Source organism: Elgaria multicarinata, chromosome 1 (assembly GCF_023053635.1).
Source record: "Elgaria multicarinata webbii isolate HBS135686 ecotype San Diego chromosome 1, rElgMul1.1.pri, whole genome shotgun sequence".
Lineage (NCBI taxonomy): Eukaryota > Metazoa > Chordata > Lepidosauria > Squamata > Anguidae > Elgaria > Elgaria multicarinata.
The window spans coordinates 68,171,478-68,198,624 of NC_086171.1; the positions used below are offsets into that span (position 1 = coordinate 68,171,478).

The window sequence follows — 27,147 nt, forward strand, 5'->3', positions numbered from 1 at the left end:
AGGGTTTAGGGCCAGCCGTTTCGGGCCCTCAATCCGGAAAAAGCAGTTAAAGCAATTATTAGGAATCTGATGGATCTTCGTAAGGTGGTAATTCTGTGTGCATTTACTTCCCCGTAAGATGGCACAATCGTATGCATATTTGGCTGTAGACGGAACTCCACTGAACACAGTGGGACTTACTCCGGAGCAAACATGCGCAGGATCGCGCTGGGAGGTCCATTTAGCTTGGTGGGACTTGCTTCAGGAGTAAACAGACAAAGGATCAGGCTGTCCTTTCCTGGGTAGGAGTTCTCATTTTTAAAATAATAATAATAATAATAATAATAATAATAATAATAATAATAATAATAATAATAATTTAAGGTATTTGCCTCCAAATAATGGTCGGGGCAGGCAGTGGGCGTCTCTGACATTATTAGGATTCCTTTCCAGCTAATAGTCCGATCGCCTTCTGGGGCTATGATCCGGAGTGCATTACATGGAATTAGTTCCCGTTAAGCAATCGGAGCGACTTCCTTTCAAGTAAATACTTTTAGGATGGATGGGGGTGATTAGATGTTAAGGCAACGGATGAAAGAAGAGGGATTTGTTTCAAGTAAAAGGCCAGTCCCCATGTCGGTGAAGTCGGGGGCAGGACTTTGACAGGTTCTGAATTGCAATCCAATTGCAAGTGTTTGAATGTAATCCTAAAGTAAGCCTCCTCTTGTCTGCGTTGATGGCAGCCCCATCCTGAACATGATTACTCTCAAGCAGTCTCTGCTGCATTCAGTGGGATTTGTTTCATGATAAACATATTGCTATTGTACTCGTATACTGATTACTAACACACAGTTCCTAAACATTAAAGACAGCAGCGACTTGAAAGTAAGTCCCATTGATTCTCAAGAGAACTTGCTTCCAATTCCAATAGTTGGGGTGTGGATCCAAGGATTTGCTTTAGATAATGGATGAGGCCGCACTTTCCTCCTCCTCCTCTTGAAAAAAAAGTATATAGCGTCAGAAGTTCATAGAATTTAATAAGAGAGCCCTAAATAGATCCCTGCCCCAGGAAAGTTACAATTATCTGGAAAAAAAACCCAAAAGTTTCTCATTGTTGATTTATCTTAAAATACTATTTTGCAGACTTCCAATTTCATCATACTTGCAAAACAATCTTTTTGTTGAGGGGTATTTCCATCTTAATTCTTTTTAACAAAACAAAAAATGTTATAAAAATACAATTATTTTTTTCAGATAATTGTAACTTTCCTGGGGCAGGGATCTAAGGGCTCTCTTATTAATTTCTATGAACTTCTGACGCGAAATACTTTTTTTTTTCCAAGAGGAGGAGGAGGAAAGTGCGGCCTCATCCACTATCTAAGGCAAATCCTTGGATCCACACCCCAGCTATTGGAATTGGAAGCAAGTTCTCTTCACTGGCTCATATTTTAATAACTTCTGTGTTTCCTTTATGGTTGTTGGTTTTTTTTTAAAAAAAAACCTTAACCGAGAAATAATGCAAGTTTAAGATACTACTTTTATCTTGGCTAATAAACAGGGGAGAACGAGAGACCTCACTTGAAATTACTGTGTGGTTAGAAACAGATAATGTGAACAAAATTTAGCAAATTTGGGTTTTGAAATGGAGGCAATACATTTCATCCGCTGTTGTTGATGTGTTTGCTTATGAAGCTTTCGCTTCTAAAATAACCAGTCCTGCTTTCCCCTTCTAAATGTCATACTTTAATAAAAGACTTTTGAATAACGATTCTTTAGGTAGTTTGGCCAAGCGGATTTGTTTAATGTTATTCACAACAGTTTGGCAAGAGCGGAAGTTCGCAGATCGCTCTTTATTTGCATAGATGTGCTTTTCACATGCGCTTGGGGAAATGCTGGTCTCTCTCACTCTAGTTCTTAAATAAAAATAAGCAGAACAGTCAAACTCAGGACTAAAGAGATACAAACGTCCAGATCTTTTAGAGCTGTGAAGCTAACCCCACTAGTGACTGAAATGATCAAGAGGCGATTGTGTGTCTATACCTTTATTGATAAGGGTTTTTTGTTTTGTTTTTTAATTTGTTTGATCTCTGCTTTGGAGGAAAGTAGGCTTTCTTTAAATCTAGTTGAAATCGATGGCATTTAACTTAATGCCCCAAATCGACTGTGTGGGTAGTATTGAAATCACTGACTTAATGTCACGACTAACTTGGACCATTTATTTCCATTGGTCTACTCTAAGTGGGACTAACATTAGATCCCACGCTTTGTGTGTGCCACCTTTTAGCTGCTGGTTTTCTTCTGCTGGAAGAACAGGGCCCAACTGGCGTTCGGTTCCGTTTGGTCCATTTCCCATCAGAGACTTCAGCTAATTCTTGTGCATCCTGAAGTTGTTTAGAACCAGATTCAGGGAAATGTTGGGCTCTGCCCAGAGGGCAAGTCCATTGACAACCATGGGGCATCCCAGTTAAGCCCAATGGGACATCATCACGAGTTCAGGGTATGAATTATGTCCAGATCCGGGCAAACAATTACAGCCCCCGTTGGATCTGGGGCCTGTTGTGGTCTTCAATGGGACTGACGGGAAAATCAGCATTTAAATTTGAATGCCTTCAGGATGTACCCAAGAATCCTGCTGTATAGCTGTCCGATTTACCCACCCTACCGTGGAGGGATTATGTAGGACGTCTATTGCCACCGATTTACTTGATTGAAAATTTGCTTCTGGACATTCCAACTGTATCCCTATTTAAGAAACTTTTGCATTTAAGGCTGCGAAGCTGACCGTATGGGATGTCCTGTTGACATCATGGTGTTTGAGACTTGGGAGGCCAGAAGCAATTTAAAGGAAAAATTCAGACAGGACAACCCTTTAAAGTTCCAGCAAAACGTGAGCCTGATTCTGTTCATAATCGTGCAGCTATTGCAATTAATTTCCTTGTGTGGGGATGAGATAACTGTTTAACATTATTATTATTATTAGTAGTAGTACTGGTTTCCCTGTAAATCGGAGTTCATTCCAAGTCAAGCCCCGAGTATTTGTCCCGAGCAAGCCACCTTTCAGTTTAATGGGATTGCGCAAGAGGCGGCTCCATTCATTTCAATAGGGCTGGCGCAGGAGAAATTCCCGTTGGGTATCCTAAATGGGGTGTTGGAAGAATATGAACTGCCATCTTCTGTCCATCCACAAGTGTAGATACGTTTGTGGTTCTTACTAACGCCTGTATGTTTTAGGAAAGGCTTGTTCTCTCCGATTCGAAATTAACACTGCCAATTAAGACGATCCGCAAATCCGGCTTTTATGCTGACTTTACCGGCAGGATTTCACCGGATTAATGTCCATTGTCTTCAGTGGCATGGGGAATTCGGAACTTCGGCCCAAAGGGGAGTTGTGGATCAGGGTCTTAGCCTATTCACAAGTTTTTAGAAAATCCGAGTGAAAAACGGCTGATCTGATCCGTTTGTTTAATCGGAGATAGTTACCGGACTGCCGCGATTTTCTGCTGCCGTTGACACTCGAACACCCCAACCCGAGTCGGGTTTTCTTGGATGTAAGGTCACAGGGCGCCTATATACACTTCCCTGAAAGTAAGTCCCACTGAACTCAATGGACGTCACTTCTGATAGACACGTGTAGGATGTCTATCGTGCTAACGCGATACATGTCTACTCGGGAGTAAGCTTCACTGAGTTCAGTAGAGCTTCCCCTACCCCACTCCAGGAAACTGGGTATAGGATTGCTCTGCTAAACTCACTTTTCCCCCCCTATGGGACTTGCTTTAGAAAAGGTGGGCTTCGGTTGGCAGCCTTACACAGGACTAGTCTCGTTGGCAAAGGAGGAACTCGTGCGTGCGTGTGTGTGTGTGCGTGCGTGCGTGCGTGCTCTGGCATTTGGTGGGTTAAACGTTTTCGCTCAAATCCTGAGATACAATCCCGACGTTTACCTAGGATCCCTCGAGTTAGTTGACGGGGTCACGTCCCCCGAGCGTATCTCCGGTCAACTCCTGTCGCTTCGGGCAAGTTTTATTTTGGGTTTCCTTTCCCGTGTACACCGCTCGCTGGGAGGCCAGTTGGATAAGGTCTCCCTCACCACTAGGCCCTCCTCTCAAGTGGTTTCCTTTTTAAGGACGGCGAGAACAGGGGGCGATTCGACTCCTTGCCTGCGTTCACTCAGGCCTGTCTCCTCCGGTCAGCTGGAAATCCCAGGCACGACCCGGCGGGGACCTTCTCCTGCGGAAATCTCACGGAAATCCCGCTTCATTCCAGGGAGGCTTCAGCAAAAGATGTTCCCCGCTCGCTGATGCCGCCGACTGGATTTCACACCTGGCTGCTAATCCCTTTCTCCCCAGAACAGCTCCCCTTAAGACCAAAACAGACATAGGGCGCGATCCTATGTATGTTTAGTCGGGGGAAGGGGAACCCTACAACTTCCAGCACTACGAGTGTTCTGACTTTTTCCTGTCTAAACACGCACCCTAACGCTGTATCTCCCCACACTACCCAGTTTTTACTCTAGAGTAGGCACCGGGCCCCGATCCAGATCAGGACCGTAACTTATGGGGGAAGGTTTTTGTTTTGTTTTGTCTTAAAGATCTGGATTGGGGCCCTGCACACACATTAGAGTAAAAACGCAAACAAGGGCATTGCTGCTGGACACGCTTCGGGAAAAAGTATTTTACTTGGCCTCAGTTCCACACAAACAGCTGTCCTGTTTCTTCCCCGAACTCATCAGCTCCGCGGTTTTGAGCAGATCGTTTGGGTGACACGCGCTTGCCCGGCTGCAGGCGTCGTCTTCTTCGCCTCTTCTCCCGGGGTCCTGGGACTCAAGCGCGGCCCTCCCGCTTCTCAGCTAAGGGTGAACTGGGTTTCGCAATTGCAAAGCCAATATTGCCTTGCGAAGGGAGATTGCAATAAGGGTCAAAGGATCGTTTGTTTTACTGGAACAATCGCCCCGCTTAAAGCAGGGGGCTCTCTTTGGAAGGCCCTGTAGGTAGGACAACACCTCTCCAGGCAGAGGTAGTGGAGTCAAAAGTCAGGATAAAACCAAGCGAAATTGTTGCGTGTCCACTTTGACCTGGAAGAATAGAGGCCATCTAGTTGAATTAAATTTGACTTTTCCTCTAGGCACTTATGTCGGGACAACTCAACGCTCATGGCCCTTTTATCTATCGATTTACATTCATTCATTACTTTTATATCCCGCCTCTCCTCCAGTGAACTCCAGACGGCATACATGGGATGAGTGCAGGGCGAGGAGTTGGGGAAACTTTTTCATATACAGCACTCACACACACACTCACCCTTTGGTCAGTTTGAATTCCCACTAATAGAAAATGATTGTGCAGCCTGGGAGAGGACATCTGTGTTTACTACAATTTATTTATTTATTTGTTACATTATACCACCCCATAGCCGAAGCTCTCTGGGCAGTTTTCAAAATTTAAAAACAGTAAACATTAAAAGTGTACAAAATTTAAAAACATAAAAACAACAGTTCTGGGAGTCCGTTAAAAAACAAACTTAGCGTTGTTAAATGGTGTTAAATGCCTGGGAGAAGAGAAAAGTCTTGACCTGGCGCCTGAAAGATAACAACGTTGGTGCCAGGCGAAATTCATCAGGGAGAGCATTCCACGGGGGGGGGGGGGGCACCACCGAAAAGGCCCTCTCCCTTGTTGCCATCCTCCAAGCTTCCCTCAGAGTAGGCACTCGGAGGAGGACCTTAGATGTTGAGCGCAGTGTACAGGTAGGTTAATGTCGGGAGAGGCGTTCCATCAGATATTCAAATGCTTCTCCTTGTCCTATTTAGTTCCCCGGAGAAAACCACATGTTTGCAACCTAAGTTCATTTATTTTAGCAGGAGAGGTTTTTTTTAAAAAAAACAACAACAACCACACTGTATTTTACTTCCACGATGAAGTTCAGGGAGTTTAACTTTTGCTAAAACATGACTGTATTTTTCAAGGGTCTGCTTTCCAACAGAGTAAATGTTTGCTGGCTCAGATATGATGAGAATGGGGGAGAAAGGATACCCAGTAGACTAAAGGCACAATCCTATGCATATTTAGAAGGGGGGATCCTAACACTCCCAGTATTCACCAGCTGGGAGTTGTAGAACTTTTTTTTCTGTCTTAACGGGCAAAGGATTGTGCCCTAAGCCTGGTTCGATTATCTTGATCCTCTGGGTGCTTCCAGACTGAGGCTTTCCCGTGCACGCCAATCTTGTTTCCTGATTATTGGAGTTATAGTGCACTGGTTCCTAGCTGTTGTCAGTTTCACCTCTCAGTCCCTTAGGCCACCTTCTGGGCAGTTGGTTTGGCTTTTCTTTTCTTTCTTTCTTTTTTTAAAGCTCTGATGTAGCGACTGGTTTATTCAAAAGGATTGGTCTCTCTCTTTTGTCCTCTTTCCAGAGCAATTTGTGGAGAAGTCATCTTGCTCTCAGCCTCTGAACGACTTGCCCAGTTTGGACACGCCTGGGGATTTCAGCAGCAGTAGCAGCCCCTCCTCCCTCTGCACCGAACCCCTTATCCCCACCACTCCCATCATCCCCAGTGAGGAGATGGCCAAGATCTCCTGCAGTCTGGAGACCAAAGAGCTTTGGGACAAATTCCATGACCTCGGCACTGAGATGATCATCACTAAGTCGGGAAGGTAAGAGCTTGGGACAACCATGGAGGGACTTGGTTGGGGGTCTGCTCAGAATAAGCATTATTGGTGGGGCTTACTCCTAAGTAAGTGTGGGTAAGATTGCAGCCTCAAAGTGGAAATCCAAGAGGAGAGAAGGTGAGAGTATAAAGTTGTAGGACACAGAGCACGTTGAAACCGAAGAAGGAAGAATTTTCCATGAGTTGGGTCATTTGCTCTAAGTAGCTGGGAACTTACCCATCCCATATTTGAACACTCTGGATTGTGCTGGGAGAACTTCCTTAACCCCGAAGGTGGGGGAGCTGCGGATTCCTTTGTCTCCATTCAATGTCTCATCACTCCATCATGCCAGGACACACTGGATGACGCGCAGCTGGATGTGTGAACTGCCACCACCGAGAAGGATTGTGTTTGAGGTGTTGTCAGATGAGATGAGCGCTCTTGTCTGTTTTTGGTCTGAGATGACTGTTTCACACACGCATGTCATCGGTTGATGTTGAAGTCTCTGAGAGTGATGAACATGCATTGTTTAAGGGATAACACATTGTTGTGTGTGTGTGTGTTGCATCTGCCTTTATAACTCACAGAGGACGACTTTCAGGTATTATCCTTACATTAATAGATCATGTAAACCAGCAGAAATAGTTCTGTGCTTTCTTCTTTTTCAAAGGGGTGGGGAAACTAATAACAGACTGAGAAATAATATTGCTGAAATGCAAAAAGTAACTTTGGGGCATTGTCTGGATTTGTTTTTTATATATTTTTTTTAGTTAGCAGCATTGGACTAGTTTGGAATAGAGGAGCGAACATGCCTTTTAACTAAAGCATCAAAACCATTACAAAAAACAAAACACCACATACTACTTATTCATCCAATATGATTTAAGAACTAATGACACTGTAGAGGCATGGTGGTGGTATCTGTAGGAGTGGGTGGGAGAAGAAGAGCAATTTCCAGTCAGATTACTCTGTTACAGCAGAAACAACAAAAGCACCTTAAAGACTAACACGTTCATTATGGCACAAGCTTTTATGTACTAAAGTCTGCTTCATCAGATGCGTGAAGCTTTTCTGCTATGCATACTAGCACCTTATCCAAAATGTTCATTAAACGACTTGGGCCCTCAGGGGTTTTTGTAATAGTGCTTCCATTCTGCCCCCCAAAATTCTTTATTCACACACACACACACACACACACTTACTACAATGGTAAAATTATAACTTTCCGTAATTCAAAATATATAGCATTGAAAAAGGAAAGTCCAGTTGCTGTGTGCTAAAACATGGAGCTTCTTTCCATTACACCAGTATCAGTGATCGTTCGCTGTAAGAGTCCCATTTAAGCATAAAAGCCAGTGTGGTGTAGTGGCTAAAGTGTCAGACTGGGAGTCAGGAGATCCAGGTTCTAGTCAGTCACAGACTCTCAGCCTAACCCACCTCACAGGGTTGTTGTTGTGAGGATAAAATGGAGAGGAGGAGGATTATGTACACCGCCTTGGGTTACTTGGAGGAAAAAAGGCTGGATATAAATGCAATAATAATAAATAAATAAATAAATAAATAATCATACTTGGGAAAACTGGTAGGAGGACTTATTAAGGACACTTGTTCCTTTCTCACTGCATCTCTTACCGTCAGGCTAGGCCAATCTACAATCCTGCTAGAAAGGCTGCCTTCTCTGGAATGGCACGGTGTGGATTTAAAAATAAAATGACACCAGGTTAGAGCCTGGAGCTGCCTGCAAAAATGGGATCCCTTCTGCTCCCAGGTTCTCTGGCCTGAAACTCCACACTGCTTCATGGGACAGTCAGCCCTGCAAAGTGCTTTGGATTTAAATCAATGGGGCATTGCCTTCTAAGTAAAGGAGGACAATCTGGTGTGCTTTCTCCTGTTCGTATCACTCTTCTATCCTGCCTTTCCTCCCAAGGTGTTCAAAGCAGTGTACTTGGTCATTCCCCCATTTGATCCTTACCACAACAACCCTGTGAGGTAGGCTCATTGAGATTATGGGTTGGCTTCCAAATGTCCAGTACAGATAGAGAGAAAACCAAGTTGGGGAAACTGCTGCCACCACCGAGCATGCAAAAAAATCTGTCCTGCATCAGATTAAATGGGTATGTTTTACTTGGGGAGACTTTTAAAAAGAAAATGAGGGGAGGAGAAGCTGTCTGAATGAGCTCTACAAAATATCTTGGCAAATCTCACCCCACCCCACTCCCTGCCATGAGCTCATTGAGGCAAAAGCACCACTTCTTTCATTCTAATTATTGAAGCTATTCATGAAGCCCTCTGGCAGATATTCCTTTGGTCTCACAACAGTCACAAGGTGTGCTGGATCATGGCGCTGCCCTGTTAAGAACTGCATAACCCACATTTCACTTTAAGAGGAAAGCCAAAACATGAAAGCTAAAGGTGAAAAATTGGGTATTGTTTAATCTGTGACAGTTGCCCTGATGATCATAAGAAAGAGAAGAAAGTTTCTCTCCCTCTTCCTAGGCATTTCTAGATCAAGGTTTTCATAATACTGTTTCACACATTACACAGAGGAAACCTGGATTTGCCACAGAGTGAACAAACTAAGTGAGGATCCACAGCCAAAAGCATCTCCCTAACAAACGTACCTGTAGGATACAATTGTTTATGTACACAGATTTATCACACCCACACTTCACAATTGAGATCTATACTTAAAACATGGTAGGTGTAGACATCTTTTTTTTTTTTAAAGTAAGGGGTAAGGTGAGATTAGTGAAATAAATGCAAAGTAGTTCTTCAACAGATGCTCTGGGATCTAGACCGCTCTTCTCTGAGTTATACTTGTGGGGGAAATGCATTATCCCAGGACTTATTTTGTCAATTGCAAAGTGCTCGGTTTCCTCCCATTTCTATCTACTGGAGGCATCTCTAACCTGATGTTCTCCAAATATTGTTGGACTTCAACTCTCCATTGGCCAAGCCAGCAGGGCCAATGGTCAGGAATGCTGGGAGCTGTAGTCCAAAATATCTGGAGGGTCCCAGGATGGGCAACGCTGATCTACTGCCTTCGACTAGAGAATGTAAAGATGGTTGTATGTGTGTGTCACAAGCACCTATCAAATTGTGTTGCAAAATTGCTAGGATCACAATCCCATCCCAATGCTTCTATTTTGTAATCTTCGATTTTTTAAAATAGTGTATCTCAATTGTCCCACTTACATGTCATGTCTACTCAGAAGTAAGCCCCATTGAGTTCAATAGGGCTTACTCCCAGGAAAGTGAGCAGAGGATTGCAGCCTTAATCATGGGGATATTTCAACAGTTTAAAAAGAAAAAGCAATGAACACCATGGGCAAAGATGGTTTGTTTCTCTGTAGAATGCCCACCATTTTATGCCATGGAATATTAATTAAAATCAAGCAAACAACTAAGCAAAGCAATCCTCTTCCGTTGCTTTTTTTAAAATTAGCTTTTTGAAGACGGTGTGCTCATCTCCAGCGGTGAAGCATATGTTTACAGTAACTTTTTAAATATATGATGGGGATTGTACCTAAATATGCCTATTCCCACTCATTCTCCACTCTAGCAAGGATCTCCTCAACTCCTCAGGTGGAAATAACATTGTGTGCTACTGGCACCGGATCAGGGCCATATGTGTGCAGTACTGTGGGACAGGGGAAATCATTATTTGCTTCAGATGCGATGCGAAGTGAAAGCATGACTCTGGATTCTGACGCTCCAAAGCCAAGTAGAGATGAGCGGATCTGTTACTTTTGCTTTCTCCCACTCTTGAATTGTTTCAATCTCAAGGTCTTTGCATCCCAAAGATGAAGAAACGTGTAGATTTTGGCAAATAATGATAAAAAATGACCCAAAATTAAATTTTCACCCACCTGGGCAAATTCAATAAGTAATACAAAGTATTTGGGGTTGGCTTGTTCTTGGATGAGCAGTTTAAGACCAATTAGCTTTACCAAGGACCTGCTCCTGTGTTGATCCAGATTGAATGGTTTGGGGATACAGGTCAATGTGGCTGGTTGAAATTTTGGACTCTTCTTGGGAGCATGGCTACGGGGACTGTGACCATTCATGACTGCGGTTTGGGCATCACAGCATTTGCCCTCATTTTTGCTCTGCACCAGCAGTGTCTTCATTCAGGTTATTGAGTCTTCCCCCCATTCTTAAACGTTAACTAGAATCCCTTTCCATTTCTTTGTGTTCACAAAGATCAGGTTGCAACTTTGACCTGCCTCTTCCTTCTCTTCTCCGAGCTTCCTCTGGTTTACCATATGGCCAGAAAGGAACGTGAAGAACAGAGATCTCCCACACAAATTTCTTTTCTTCACTGCATATGGCAATCAAGTCACAGTTTCATCCCCATCCCCTCCCAAAAATGCATTTAAAATGTTTAAAAGATGGAATGGCTTCAGCCAATATATATTGTGGGGAGATATGGCTTGTTTTAAATATCTCTAAACAGAGAGATGCAGGCATGTTTGGAATTCCTCTGTTTCTCTGGTGGCCATGCTCTAATGTCTGTTTCTGGTCAGTCTCCAAGGGGTTCTTCTTTTCTCTGGCATTCTACTTTATATATTCATCATCTCATTTGCTTCTGTCTTTTTCAGAAGAATGTTTCCAACCATCCGGGTTTCCTTTTCGGGCGTGGATCCAGAAGCTAAGTTCATTGTGCTTATGGATATTGTTCCAGTGGACAATAAGAGATACAGATACGCCTACCACAGGTCTTCCTGGTTGGTTGCCGGCAAAGCCGACCCTCCTCTGCCTGCAAGGTCAGCCCGTTTGCAAGTTGTACACCAGGGGGTGGAGAACCACTTTCAGCCCAAGAAAATCCATTCTGGAGATTCTTTTGGGAACACATTCCAAGGGTGGGCAGGCCCAAAAGGCAAAAGGAGTGTGGCCCAAAAGGGCAAAGGGCCGAGATGCTGTAGCTTCAAGCGCTTACCGCCAGTAATTTAGCCTTAAGAAAGGCATTTCAAACTTTTAGAATGGGGAAATAAAACTGTACAAAAGCTGGTAAACCACTAAATATCAATAGACGGGGAAAGGGAGTGTGGCCAGCTGGGAAATCCTGGAGGAATAGACAGACAGTCACACATACTCAAAAATATCTGCTGTTCTCTTTTTGCATCACTTTATAAAGCACCACAGCTGGAATTGGTGGCTGCTGAAATCAATGGCTGAGGTGGTGATGGAATCCTTTATATGAGCCAAAAGGTCCATGTGTATACAATGGATGTGATGCAGCCAAATGTAAGCAGATTTTAATGGGAGAGTTATGCATATCCTTATCTTTCTCTCCCCTTTTGAAATCCTTAAAATCTCTGGCCATGATCCAGGTAGAGTTCAACTAGATCGTGTCCAGAGATCAAAAGGATTTGGTTTGTCTCCCTTTCCACCAAACAAAATAAAAATTAAAAATGAGATGTTTTTATGTCAAACAGTTTAAACAGAGCCTTTAAAAATATCTTCATTCCCCACCCCTCTTGCAACAATTCTTTCCACTCTCTCACCTCAAAGAAATCCAAGTGTGTTTAGCCAAGTGCAAGGCCAAAAAAAAATAAAAAAAATTAGATTGTAGCTTGATGCCTTTCATGAAATGACATTACTTTTTTCAGCTGACAGCTTGTGTTTATGTACTGTAGTCGGTTAATTGTTGGCTTGCTGTTTGAGGCAAAGGGACATAACCTGTTTTTCAGTTGAAGGCACATGTCTTTCAGCTTCTGACTAAACCATAATGTATTGGGGACGGGGGTGGGGGGGAAACTAGGGATTAGTGAGGTCCTGTTAGCTCAGTTTGGAAATGGAGCCAGCATGCTCCCAATGACATGCTAAGCCATAGTTAGGTTGGGCCACTAAACCTTTTGCAGCAAATAGTGAGTAGGGTGACCATATGGAAAGAAGGACAGGGCTCTGGTATCTTTATCAGTTGTATAGAAAAGGGAATTTCAGCAGCTGTCATTTCTAACCATGCAGCACCTGGTCAAATTCCCTCTTCATCACAATAGTTAAAGCTGCAGGAGTCCTGCCCTCTTGACCAGATACAAAAGACGTCAGGGCTCCTGCAGCTTTAACTGTTGTGATGAAGAGGGAATTTCACCAGCTGCTGCATGCATACAAATGACACCTGCTGAAATTCCCTTTTCTATAAAACTGTTCAAGACACCCGAGCCCTGTCCTTCTTTCCATATGGTCGCCCTATTAGTGAGTGCGTTTAAACGGTGATTATGTAGCCTCCATGGTTAGGAATGGTTCACACGACATGCTAAGCCATCATGTTTAGCTCAAAATGCTGTGGCCTTAGCATGTCATCTGAACATGGTCAAAATTAATATGAGGAGCACAACCAGTCCAAATGTCTCTTTCACACACATGCCCAACCCCAGCCATAGCTCAAACCCCACAAGTCCCAAAATCTTGGGTGAGGAAACCCTGGTGGAATTTCACCTGGCCTTCTATATCAGCTAGCTCTGATAGCTCCGCCCCTTCCACCAGAGAAGAAGGAAGGTGAGCTGGGTTGGTTGCAGCCCTCTTCCCTTCCTTCCTCACCTCCTTGGCTGTTCTGCAAAGATAATAGTGCTGCACCAATATGCCTGTCTCTACAGCATAAAGTTTACAACAGCCCTGTCATTGGGCTGGCTCTACCACTAGGTAGAGTGAGACAGTCGCTTCAGGCAGCAGATGCTGGGAGGCAGCAGAAAGGTGTTGGAGGGGAGAGCTCTGGGCCACATGGCCTGCCCTGCATTCCCTGAGCTAGCTTGCTGCCTTCAGGTGCCGTGGAGGATGCTGTTCCATTGCCAGTGTTGAAGAAAGATTCAGCTTCCATTCCAGTTGTTTTTTGTCAAAGGCATGGGAGGGGGAGACATCTTGCTCTTGGCCTCAGGCGGAAAAATGTCTTAGGCTGGGCGTGGGGGCTTCCCTTGAGTGACCGTTCATTGGATGTAGCCAGTACCTGCCAGGGCTAAGGAGCAGTGATGGTAAGAGAGCAAATTGGTAAATTTGGACGTGCAGACTCTCATTGTGACAGTGCCCATAGCCATGCCCCCGAAGGAGAGTCCTAAAATGCAGACAGTTATGTGGATCTATCTCTGCGAGTGCCTATAGGACTTTTGTAGAACTTTTGTACGTCTAATGAGTTGCAACTCCTCCTGCCACACCCACCCACCCAAGTACTTTGCATTATAACAGGATGGCTCATAACAATATATTGCTGGTGGGAAAATCCATTTCTTTGCAGCTCCTTTGAAGATTGCAACTAAGCTCAAAGAGAAACAGGGAAGCTGGGGGGGTGGGGCAGCAGCAGTTCCTACTAATCAAAATGTCCAAGCATTTTGACCCTGGGAGCTCTGGCTTTGCTACACCAACAGCAGAGAGGTGCTTCAAGACGACCATGAGCTCTAGTGTGGAGAATGTGGTTAGGGAGACATTTTTCTCCCTCTCGAAATACAAGAACCCGGGGTCATCCCAGGAAGCTGACTGGTGGGAGATCCAGGACAAATAAAAGGAAGTTCTTCTTCATCCAGCGCATAGTTAAATTATGGAATTCACTACCACAAGATCTAGTGATAGCCCCAATTTAGATGGCTTTGAAAGGAAGGTTGGATAAATTCTTTCAGGAGAAGGCTACTAGCCCTGATGGCTATGTTACTACCTCCAGTATTAGAGGCATTAAGCCTGTGTGCACCAGTTGTTGGGGATCATGGATGGGAGGGTGCTGTTGCATCATGTCCTGCTTTATTGGTCCCTGGCTGACAGCTGGTTGGCCACTGTGTGAACAGAGTGCTGGACTAGATGGACACTCAGTCTGATCCAGCATGGCACTTTGTATGTTCTTATATTCTGTGAGATATTAATGGCGCAGAGCGGTAAAGCAGCAGTTTCTGCAGCTGAAACTCTCCCCACGGCCTGAGTTCGATCCCAGCGGAAGCTGGTTTCAGGCAGCCGGCTTGGGTCGACTCAGCCTTCCATCCTCCCGAGGTCGGTAAAATGAATACCCAGTTAGCTGGGGGAAAGATAATAATGGCCGGGGAAGGCAACGGCAAACCACCCCGCTATAAGGCCTGCCAAGAAAATGTCAGCGAAAGCTGGCGTCCCTCCAAGAGTCAGTAATGACTCAGTGCTTGCACGAGAGGTTCCTTTCCTTCCTTCCTCAAAGGGAAGAAGGAAGGGAGGGAGGACGCCCCAAGGTGGGCTTTGGGGAAGGCAGAAACAAGACTCAGCAATGATATAAACCAATATTTCTGCCAATGGAATCCTTATTGTAATAATGAAGTCTGGTTTGTAAAGTCACCATTATCTAAAATGTATTTTAGGCATTGCAGAGCACAATCCTATGCAAGTTCAGACGGAAAAAATAGCAGGACTTAATTGTGAAGAAATTTGCACAGGACTGAGCTACATCAAATGAGGTCCAAATCCTTATGAAACACTAAAACCAAAGGATTTCCCTCCAGCCTTCACAGTTTCTTTTAGGCAACAACCCATCACAAACATCTCAGCGCCGTTTCCCCCTAACCAGGATTTAGGCAGACATGCCGTATTTTGTATAAAATTGGCCCAGAGATGGCACCTTCAGCCTGCCCCTGATCACGCTAATCTTGACTGATAATAGTCTGATGCATTTGTCTCTCTTGCTCGGATGGTGTTTTGTAGATTAAACCGAAATTCTCAATGGCTTAAAGTATAAGCATTCAGCTCTGATATTAAGCTCTAGTGGGTTTTCAATTTACCTAGGACAGATCTACACCAAGCAGGATATGGCATTTGAAAACAGTTTGAAAACTTTATATAGAGTGTGTCCTGGGCCCCAATAGTTGTCACTGCTGTTATAAACCATTTTAAAGCAGTAGTGTAGATCCTGCCCTAGGCCGGATCTACACTATTGCTTTAAAGCGCTTTATAACACTTTTATAGCGCTTTAAAGCAGTTAAAGCGCTTTATAACTGTTATAAAGCGAGATCCGGCCCTAGTTTGTGATGCCCTGATATTAAGTCACATTTCTGCATTTATGCTTTAACAGAGGTGTTGAAATAGTGATACATGTGTTAATGCGTTTTGCAAGATTAGGTCAAATGACACTCGATTATGGAAAAACCTATGCATAGGTTTACTTACATAAGTGATTGAAAGAAAGAAAGAATGAAAGAAGTCATGGATGTAGAAAAGCCTTGGTGACATTTATACCCTCAGGCTTTCCTCACATCATTTCTATACAGAAATAACTTTCAGCACTACAACTGCCGAAGCTGAAATTAACGAGGATTATCCAATACCATTTGAAAGCATTTCCATTCATAAAACTTCATCACAGATGACCATTAAATCCTTCTTTTCCTGCTGTCAACATGCAAAGCATCTTCCCCACCCCCTTGCTATGAATGCACAAGGACACATTCTTTTAGAGTGGGGGGGAAACCCATTGTGGAACTTTTCAAGCCTTCCCCCTGGTATAGAATATTATTTAGCTTAAATGGCTTTACAAGCCAGACCTGGTGTTTGAAAGACATAGCAGCTTTATGCGTCCCAGCTTGTAGAGAAATCTCCTGCATGCCTTGTGAGGTTTTGTTTGTTTCTTTAATGTTGGCAACAGAGTGTTGATTAGTTCCCTTGACAATACAAGCTACCCTTTGCTATTCGCTGTGTGCAAACTATAATGCCACCGTAATGGCATTAGGGTGTGCACTCAGGTTTTTTTTTAAAAAAAGGTGAATATTTATTGAATACTCAGTAACAAAGGACATTATTTTTATTCATTTCTTTATTAAACACTGTAGACACTGATGCCCTACACCATGTTTAGCTTGCCTGATCATGGGAGGGCCATTGCATTTTATCAGCTTAGGCTGATACACCAACTGTGCCCTTATCTGGACGGAGATAGCCTAGCTACAGTTATCCATGCTCTGATAGCCTCTGGTTTGGATTACTGCAATGCGTTATACGTGGGACAGAAGCAGGGGGAAAGCGACTGCAAGGAAACGTGTAAAATAGCAGTTAATGGATAATCCCTCCACCCTCCTATTTATGCACTGACCATGCATTGTCTGTTCATTCTTTATTTCATTTGTATACTGCCTTTCCTCCAAAGAGCTCAAGATGATGTACATAGTTGTCTCCCATATTTATCCTCGCAACAACCCTGAGAGGTAGGTTAGGATGAAACTGGTCCAGAGGCATCCAGTCAACTTCATGGCTGATGGCGGGATTTGAACCTGAGCTTCCCCCATTCTACCCCAAAAGTCTAACCACTACAACCTACTAGCTCTAAGGAAGTGTTTATATGAGCTATTCTTTCATGGAAGATAAGGCTGTGAATGGCTACTGGGCATGATGGCTCTATATTACCTCCAGCATCACAGGCAGGATGCTTCTATATGCCAGTTGCTTGGGAACACAAGTGGAAAGGTGCTATTGCATTTGTGACTTGTTGCGGGCTTCCCGTCAGCATCTCAGTGGCCACAGTGCAAACAGAGCGCTGGTCTAAATAGGCCTTTGATCCCTCCTGGCTCTTCTTAGGCACTTTTAAATTTTATTTTAAGCCCTACTCAGAATAGCTGCAGGGAAAAGCAATCACTGTCTTCCATTTGGACAAAGACATAGCAGCCAACATGCTGAATAATATTCTAGAATGGAGACATTAAGCATCAGCTCCTGCCATTAAATTATGCTCGAGATTATAGAAGGAATGAAAGGTTCCGGAAATAATCAAGCTTTAAAAAGAAAAGCATTTATTCATTATACAGGCCAACAAATGAGGAACTTAATGGGTCTGTTTCGGAGATCTCTTACGTCAATCATATTTATCTGCAGGCGCATTTTACTTGTAAGGACATTTGCTTGGGCCTGCGGTTGTGCATCTTGAGCTTATGCATTTATATTTGAAAGTAAGCCCCGCCGATGTACACTGGTTTAAGTTGTGATGTTGAATGGTCAGTGGTGTAGTCGAGCCAGGGCTTTCAGGGATGTAGCTAGGGGCCGGATATGAATTCCCCCAGCAACAATATATTGTTCCCTGTAGTAATGCAAAATATTTTGGGGCAGCTTGGCCACGAACGGCCCATGATGACACGTTCACTTTATAAAAGACCTGCTTCTCTGGGAGATGAAAACTGATGGAACTGGTTTGTTGATATGGATGGATAAAGCTACCTGCATTTGGGGTGGGGGTTCCTTGAGGGGGGTGGCTGTGGGATCTGTCGTGATGAGCTGGCTCACTTCCAAATGAACTACTACACCACTGTGCATGACTACTGCCTTACAAAAGAGGATGTCATGGACACAGATCGGCTTGATTGACATTGACGGGCCCTGCGTCTGTTGGCTTTCTAGGCTGTACGTGCATCCGGATTCTCCCTTTACAGGGGAACAATTGTTGAAGCAGATGGTGTCCTTTGAAAAAGTGAAGCTGACAAACAACGAGCTGGATCAGCACGGCCATGTGAGTAGCTGGTCCTGTGGGAAGGGAAAACAATAAGAACCCTCTGAAGCCATTGCACCTGCCGGGCACACCTGTTCGAAACGGGCATGAAATGCAGCAAGCCCCAGTGGTGGTTGGGATGTTGCTGTTATTTGTAGAGAGCAGTTAAAGGGCTGTGAAATTTCATGCGCAGGGAGCAAGGTACTTATGAAGGGTGACCATATGGAAAGGAGGACAGGGCTCCTGTATCTTTAACAGTTGTGTGTAGAACAAGGAATTTCACCAGGCAGCACCTGGTGAAATTCCCTCTTCATCACAACAGTTAAAGCTGCAGGAGCCCTGCCCTCTTGACCAGATACAAAAGATGTCAGGAGCCCTGCCCTCTTTTGTATCTGGTTGAGGGCAAGGCTGCATACAAATGACACCTGCTGGAATTCTCTTTTCTATGCAACTGTTAAGGATACAGGAGCCCTGTCCTCCTTTCCATATGGTCACCCTAACTTATGGTCTCTTTCCATTTTGTCAAATCTAACCAAAGAGCCCAGGACAGCAAACTCCCTGTAGTTGGGCGTTTGGGTCCTGACTGATGCTGCTTTAATGGTAAGAGTGGAAGCTATAGTGTGCCACAGAGAAGAAATTTAGTCATCTGCTGAGTGTTTATGTGACATCCTTTCTATGGACAGCTATTGACTTTCATAGGGATTAATACAGGATACTACATTTCTAGCAAACACCAATAACTGGGAAAGACCATTTTGGTGTGTTCTGCCCAAAATCCTTTTTCTATTGCATTCGGTGATGACGATTATAGTGTTATAATAAAATGACCTAGCGTACACAACCAGCAGAATAAGGTGGTAGAATGGACTGTACTTGTTCAATTGCAGGTAAGGAATCACATTTTGAATACATTAACACACACACAAACTCTGTGAAGGTAGAAAACAAATTACAAAGCTAGGGTATCCACCCTCCGACCACAATTAAGAACAATAATTAATCACAATACTATTTTAACCCTTTATAAAATAACAATTCTATATCAACATTCCAATAACTGCAGCATTGCATATATGCATAGACTCAGTCTTTGCACCAATTTTACAATATACACTAATCACCATTCAAATACACCAATTTGATGTCATATATACATAGACATATCCTTTGGCACCAATTTTACAATATAGACTAATCACAATGCATTTCACCATTCCAATAATTACAATTTTACATACATGTAAACATAAGACTTTTAATTAGAATTTTAACAATTTTCTTATCTGTATATGCCAATTTTTTAGTGTAGAAGTTTCATTACAACTTTAGCGTGGTAGTTTCATTGCACAAACAGGAGTCTGGTACATTAACCTGTTTCGCAAGATATTGCTTCTTCGGGAACACACTTCTCTCAGGCTGTAAGTCAGGGCCTTTCATAATAGTCTCCCATAATACATAATTTCTCATACGTTTTAGGCCAAGCACTACTGAATCTAGCTCTCAAGGCTGTCAGGTACAGCTGGAAACTAATTAGTTCCTCAATGTGTGGTTGGAGGGTGGATACCATAGCTTTGTAATTAGTATATCCAACTATTGCCTCCAATTATCAAGGTAGAAAACAAAATACCCCCCAAAGAGTACCAGCTCCACATTTTTGAAGGCCCTTGGCCAAGACACCTTCAACGGACCACGGACCCCAGTGGGTGCCATGCTCACCAGCTCTTGTTGCTCTTCCTTCTCTTCATTATCATTGCTGCTTGCTTGCTTGCTTGGCAGGCAGAGTGCCAGTGAGCAAGTTGGCAGAGGCATCTACTGTTCCTCCTTCTTACCATCACTGTTGTCTGGGCCAGAGCAAGAGGCAAATCAACAAGCAGGTTGCAATGAAGGTGAGGAGCGAGTCCAGGGAGCTCTTGTCAGTGGGCCCCTGCTGGGGAGTGGGCCCTCTGCAGGAACCCAACCATGTCTACCCTTGACACAGCCCCGACAACAATACTAATAATATAAAATGACCTGGTCTACTCAACCAGCAGAATGGGGTGGTGGAATGGAGTGTACCACTTCACTTGCAGATAGGGGGGCATATTTTGAATGCCTCTTTATGTTAAACGCACACAAACTTTGTGCAAGTTCACCCCTGCTCTCCACTCCCAAGGCAACAAGGTGAAATGTTCTACTCTAGCTTGAGGGGGACAGGGGGTTTAAACGCTGGCTATATAATGCATGTAAACATTCAAAAATGACATCCAGGTCACCTGCAATCTGACATGGTACAATCTGCTCTACCTCTCATTCTGCTGACGTGTAGATTGCGTCTTAATTAAAAAAACCATGGTGGAGGGAGGGGTGGGACTTCTGGAATCCTGTAAAATTGGGCTGAAAGCTACAGTGTTTATGGCAGAGTAATTCCTTGGCTTACTATGCGTTATTAATTATGAGATCTTAGGGTGTGGCTTGGAGAATAGCTGATATGCTTAATGCAGAAACCTCCTTGACAAAATCTCTGATGGATGCCCCAAATGTCAAAGGGTTGAATCTGAGCACTGACTGCTTTTTCCTCTCTTTCCTCTCCCCACTAGATAATCTTGAATTCAATGCATAAATATCAGCCCAGGGTGCACATCATCAAGAAGAAGGACCACACGGCTTCCTTGCTTAACTTGAAATCTGAAGAATTCAGGACATTTATATTTCCAGAGACAGTGTTTACTGCTGTCACTGCTTACCAGAACCAATTGGTGAGTGTTTCTAGCTAGTCTGATTGCTCTTGTCCATCATACTACATGGATGCACTATGAATATAAAGACTTACTCAGGCAGCCAGGACTTCAAGTAGTGGTGGGGTGGGAGTGGGGACAGAAGTATCTTGGTTCTCTTACATTCTGGGTTGGTCCACTTAAGGCTCAAGCCTATGCAAGTTAAGAGAGAAAAGAAGTCCTACATCTCCCAGCATGCCCCAGCCTTAGCAAGAGCCAGTGGTTAGAGTGTAGGACTTAGCGCCTGATGTAAATCATAGAAGCATAGAATAGTTGAGCTGGAAGGGGCCTATAAGGCCTTTGCTAGACCTACAGGATGCCCCAGGATGGAGGAGGGGTGATTTTGCGTTGTCAATAACACGAGATCCCGCCCTCGTTTACATGTAAGGTGAGGCGACTCAAGAAGAGAGCCGTCACGCCCACTATTTTTTTTAACTTTTAAAGGGGACGATGTGCACAAATGTTTTTTTAAAAAAATTAATTGATTTTCCTGCTCCCCCCAGCCTGCCCCTGATGGGCACAGCACTCCTGGCTCCGCACGAGTAATCGCGCGGAGCTGGGAAAAGTTGTGAAAACGGGCCACATGCTTGTGGTCTCGAGCTCAGCCCAAGACCATGGGAAAAAGCGATGTGAACCATGTGAACCGCCCAGAGAGCTTCGGCTATTGGGCGGTATAAAAATGCAATAAATAAATAAATAAATAAGCTTGAAGGGGTAGGCTATATCCCGGGGCCAGGGAGGGTTGATCCCTGCCTGATCCCGGGATCCCTTGTGCATCATCTGGACACACAGGGACAATCCTGGGTATCACCCCAGGATATAGCCTGGTCTAGCAAAGGCCTAAGTCCAACCCCCATACTCAATGCAGGAATCCACATTAAAAGGACCATCAGACAGGGGTGGTGGTTTGCGTTTCCTTACCATAGCCTCTCTTTCTGGTTCTCTTCCACGTTAGAAATGAGTACTTTTCACGGAGAAGAGACCAGTGACCATGTGGCCTGTAGATTTCAATGGGGACAGTGACCTCTAGTGGGCATTTTACCTCAGAAGAGACGGATTAAAAGAGGCTTATTTTGTGATTCTAAAATTGAGAAAAGGAATGGGAGATGCGCAGGAGGCGGACAGCATTGTCAAAAGGACCTGCTAACATCTGTGAGTGGCCAGTAATGACTGTGCTATAAAATGCTCGTCTGGTGACACTCAAAAGCATACCTGAGAGGTAGCTATCCAGCTGCTTCTTGTATGCCTCTAGTGTGGGAGAGCCCACAACCTCCCTAGGTAACTGATTCCATTGTCGTACTGCTCTAACAGTCAGGAAGTTTTTCCTGATGTCCAGCTGGAATCTGGCTTCCTGTAACTTGAGCCCATTATTCCGTGTCCTGCACTCTGGGATGATCAACAAGAGATCCTGGCCCTCCTCTGTGTGACAACCTTTCAAGTATTTGAAGAGTGCTATCATGTCTCCCATCAGCCTTCTCTTCTCAAGGCTCAACATGCCCAGTTCTTTCAGTCTCTCCTCATAGGGCTTTGTTTTCAGACCCCTGATCATCCTTGTTGCCCTTCTCTGAACCCCCTCCAGTTTGTCTGTATCCTTCTTGAAGTGTGGTGCCCAGAACTGGACGCAGTACTCAAGATGAGACCTAACCAGTGCCAAATAGAGGGGAACCAGTACCTTGTGCAATTTGGAGCTATACTTCTATTAATGCAGCTCAAAATAATATTTGCATTTTTTTGCAGCCACATCACACTGTTGGCTTATATTCAGCTTATGATCTACAATGGTGTTTTGTTTAATTTGGGAGGGGCATCCCATGAACTGCCCTGCAAACTGTGGCCTGCTGTGGGGGTAATCGGGGGGGGGGAGTGGACCTCCCACAGTTAGCTGGGGGATGCTGGGAGTTGTAACCCAACACATCTGGAGGGAGGCAGATTAGGGCCCGCTGCTCCATAGATTAGATTCCAGATTGTGGAATTAGCAGACTTCTTCATTTTCTTATGCCTTTGTGGCGAATGTCGTTTTTCAATGCAGGTTTAGGAGTTACTTTGTTTGCCTTATTGACATTTTAAATAATTTTCGAAACAGGGCCTGGGGAAAACAGCCTTATAGAACAAACAGGGCAACCATTTTGTCCTGAGCCAGTTTTTTACAATGGGATCTCTGTGAAATGCTTCTGACACAGACTTGGAAGGGAGACTCTTCTCTCCACCTCCCTGTCCCTCTCCAGCCCTGTTTTGTGAAATCTCAAAATAGCTTTCTGACATACTTCCTAAGCCATGTCAGAAAAATCCTTTCTGATCCTGGATGAAGTGCTCACATCCAAGCCATTTGGGGAGGTGTTATTGGAGAATCACAAGACCCCTGCCTTGTATCTGAAAGAGGCAGCCTTTGCCAACACCTTTCTAATACAGACAAGTCTGAGCTTTCTGATTAATCAGTGAGGCAGTATGCTGGAGCTGGGTGTGGGCCTTGCCTATGGCCATGACAGCATACTGGGCTTCTCCTGGCCCTGGGGGTGGCACACTGGGGCAGGCAAAGGGCATCACAGCAGCCAGTGGAGGAAAGGGGGAGCATTCTGGAGCAGCCTTCCACAAGCTGGCAGCCTCAAGATGTTTTAGATGGCAATTCCCAGCATTCCTAAACATTGGCCATGCTGGCTGGGGCTGATGGGAATTGAAATCCAAAAAATCTGGAGGGCATCAAATTGGGCAAGGCTGCTCTAGAGTCTGATGTCTATCCAAGAGCTTTACTACACGAGGCACTTTTTGTGGACTCGTCATTCCCTACTCATGGATTGTTTAGGGATTCTTTAGACAACTTTGTGTCCCTCCAGTTTCCCCTCTGTTTGTAAACAGTAGTTTCCACAAGTTTCTTTAGAGTATGGAAAACGCGGCACTTAATTGTAAAACCAAAAGGCAGCGCAATTTCCTCTTGTGTATTTGTGCTAGTGTGCTGTGCCACAGTGTCACCTAGAGTTCATGTAGCAAGAAAGCAGGAAAGGAAATGCTCCTCGTGTAGTGCTGACATCTCAATTCTGTGACAAAACCAAAAATAGATACAGCAGATTAACAGCCTGGGGTCAAAAAGCCAAAGAGTACTTCCATAAATCCATAGGGGGCAGGCTCTATAATTCAGCTTACTTGAACCTGGTCCCCTCTGGATGTATTCGACTACAACTTATATCATTTCCATTTTGGGCTTTGCAGTCCAACGTATCTGGAGGGTTGGATAAATTCACGGAGGAGAAGGCTATCAATGGCTACTCGTCCTAAAGGCTAAGTGCAACCTCCAGTATCAGAGGCAGTAAAGCTGTATACACTAGTTGCTGTGGAACATGGGTGGGAGGATGCTGTTACACAGTGTCCTGCTTTGTTGGTCCCTAGTCAACAACTGGTTAGCAACTGTGTGAACAGAGTGCTGGACTAGATGGACTCTTGGTGTGATCTAGCATGGCTGTTCTTATATTCTTATGAGGTGCTAGATTGGGGAAGTCCGCTAATCCATGGCCAGAATACATCCCTGCCCCTGATTTGAGCTGCATCTCTAGCTTTGATTCTCCCAACTGGAACTATTTTCACCAAATGTCAGTTTATTATGTCAGGTTATTTACATGGATGTTTAAAATGTAGTGCATTTCCCAAAGATTTAGAGTAGGTAACTATTTATTTAATTTTCCCCCCAAACACCCTCATCTGGGTTGTCCTGTATGGAAAGGTATGAATATACTTTTAACAGATACTACCCATAGCTAAAAATGTTCCAGATTTTCAAATCCTGTTTTCTAAGCAAGTGACTATATGGAAGTTATCCGTGTGTATAAATTCATTACTTCAATTAAACATAGAATATATCTGCCTAGTTGCTGTGGATTTACTGGTCCTACGCTAATTTCTAAACACAGAATCAAGCATTGGGTTCATTGAAAGAAATGGTGTTTGCCTTGATAAAGCCGTTGTAGAAAGCTCGGGTCTGATTCTCAAGCACATCCTGCTGAATTTCCCCTTGGAACGTCTCTAGAAATCCTCACGAAGGATGCTGTCGTATTACGTATGACTAATGAAAATGGAACCTCACTTATTTTTTTACCATTTCTTTCAGTGCTGGTTTTAAGGGGGATGATTACATTTCTGCAGGTTATTAGATAAGGGCTAAATACATTACACTTTCAACAAACTATCTCACATTTAAGATTTAAAGGTCATGCATTTGTTTAAACAGTCAAGCGGCCTTGCAAGAGAGTTGAATTGTAGGTCAACTTTCATTTTGACTAGCTTTCTTGGAGATGTTCTTATGATTCATTTGGGAAACGGTAGAAGATAGCTTTCTTTCTTTTTTCCCCACGTGGTATTATCAAAATGGCTGCAGCATTCTCCAACAACACTAACCAAATACTGCTTCTTTTTCTGATAGCAAACTGACACTACTGCTTTAAAGCGCTTTAAAGCGCTTTATAACAGTTTTGACAACTGTTGGGGCCCAGGACACACTGCATATACAGTTTTCAAAACGTTTTCAAAGTGCTTTAAAGCGCTTTAAAAGCAGTAGTGTAGATCCCCTCTGAATATCACTATAAGAAGTAAATGGACTGGCTTTAACTTTTCCCAAGAAATGAATAGAGATTTTTATTCAGCAATACTTCTTTTTGTCCATCTTGAGAGGCGACCTATTATTTTTATTTACTATTTAAAGCATCATTACTCCGCTCTGCAACCAAAAAAAGAAAGAAAAAAAGACACACACCCCGAGCAGTTTACAAAAGTCAATCATTAGACAGTCCCTGCCCTCAAATTTACAATTTAAAAGACACAAGAGGCTTGTCTCCATGGCATTGCTTCACCTCTCTTTCCCCCTGAAACTCTGCAGTATTGCTGCTGTGGGGTGGGGGTGGGAAATCCCCATACCAGGAGGGAGCACAGGGTTTCCCGATGGTTATTTGGGTACTGGAGCTTACCCTCCCTCTTCCCGTCTTTCAGTGCCTGATCATCAGTCGCCATCCACCCAGGCACATACACACCCCGGATCGACACCGGAGCAAGGTCACATGACAGATGGGCCATGGTGACCTTGCTTCTTTGTGAAAAGTTGGGATAAGTCCCCAACTTTTCCAGCCAACAGCTTCAGGGGAAAGCCCTGCAGTGTCTGCGACGTATAACCGACATATAGACAGTCCCCAAGAAAGGGATCAGGGAGGGAGGAGGAAAAAAGTGTGGGGGTGGCTACAGTTGCCCAGGTTTAATGGGAATATACCTATTCCAGATCCGACTATACTTAGTTTTACGCTGCATCTATTCTCCTTCTGGGCTGAGCTGTTCTTTGTTGGTCAGTTCTTTTTCTTTCTTTCTGTTCTTTCTCTTCTCCTTTTGCTTTCTGCTCATGAATGCATCTACCTTGTGGAAAGCTCTCCCAACAGAGATGCGTCAGGCCCAGACACTGTACTGTTTTAGGCAGTATGTAAAACTCAGCTCTTCAAGAAGGTGTTTGGTTAAACATTTTAATAGCAATTGAATGTGTGTGTTTAAAATTATTTTATTTACTATTATATTTATAATCCTAATCTTTTCATCTTGCAAGTACCCATGGTTCTCCTTCTCTCCATTTTATCTTCACAACAACCCTGTGAAGTAGATTAGGCTGAGAGGCACCAACTGGCCTAAAGTGAGCCAGTGAGTCCCCAAAATGGGGGACTGGAACCTGGATTTCCCAAGTCCCAGTCCAACATTCTAACCACTACACCAGACTGTCTCTTATGGTTAATCTGCTGTTTTTATAATCTTCTTGTTCATTATTTGGTTTTTTTAAATTGTTTTAAAGATCATTGATTTTGTCTCTTTGCCACCTTAATTTCCCTTTCAGGGAAATAGGCAGGGTATATGCTTTTAAATTAAATTAATAAAAACATAAATTAATCCGCTTCTGCTCTCAACCTCTCAGAACAAGGTGGTTCCTCAGAAGCCCTTCTATTGGTAGTTGGCTCAATTTTTTTCCAGGAGAAATAAAGGTCAGATCCAAACTTAGACAGTCTTAGAGTAGGCCTGCTGAAATTCCATTAACTTAAGTCCTATTGATTTTAATGGGTCTACTCTATGATGAAGACTGGATCCAACTGTAAATAGGAGCAACTCCAGTTCTTGAACCTTGAAGCCATAGGCATGTGCAAGGGGTGTGCTGGGTGTGCCCAGGCACACCGTAATGTCTCAAGCAATAAGTGCTGAATTGAGGGGGGCATTAAGTACGGATCCAGAGGGAGATCCAGACACAGTGGGAATGGTCCCCCGGCTGCTCTGCTACCACCATACCTGACAGTGTACCATTGATCCTGGAAACAGGAGCAAAAAGGAATCACTCTGTTAGGAGCCTCTCTGTCAGTA

The 27,147-nt window shown here is 43.9% G+C and overlaps 1 protein-coding gene across 1 annotated transcript in view; it reads left to right on the top strand.

Annotated features, from left to right (window-relative positions):
- The window catches only part of TBX20 (T-box transcription factor 20), a 53,554-nt gene that overhangs the window by 1,191 nt on the left and 25,216 nt on the right, over window positions 1-27,147 (top strand). The window contains exons 2-5 of the mRNA XM_063116107.1: window positions 6,384-6,624; window positions 11,220-11,384; window positions 17,941-18,049; window positions 20,605-20,763. Of these exons, the coding sequence (XP_062972177.1) occupies window positions 6,384-6,624; window positions 11,220-11,384; window positions 17,941-18,049; window positions 20,605-20,763 (674 nt within the window). The remainder of the gene's footprint in view (window positions 1-6,383; window positions 6,625-11,219; window positions 11,385-17,940; window positions 18,050-20,604; window positions 20,764-27,147) is intronic.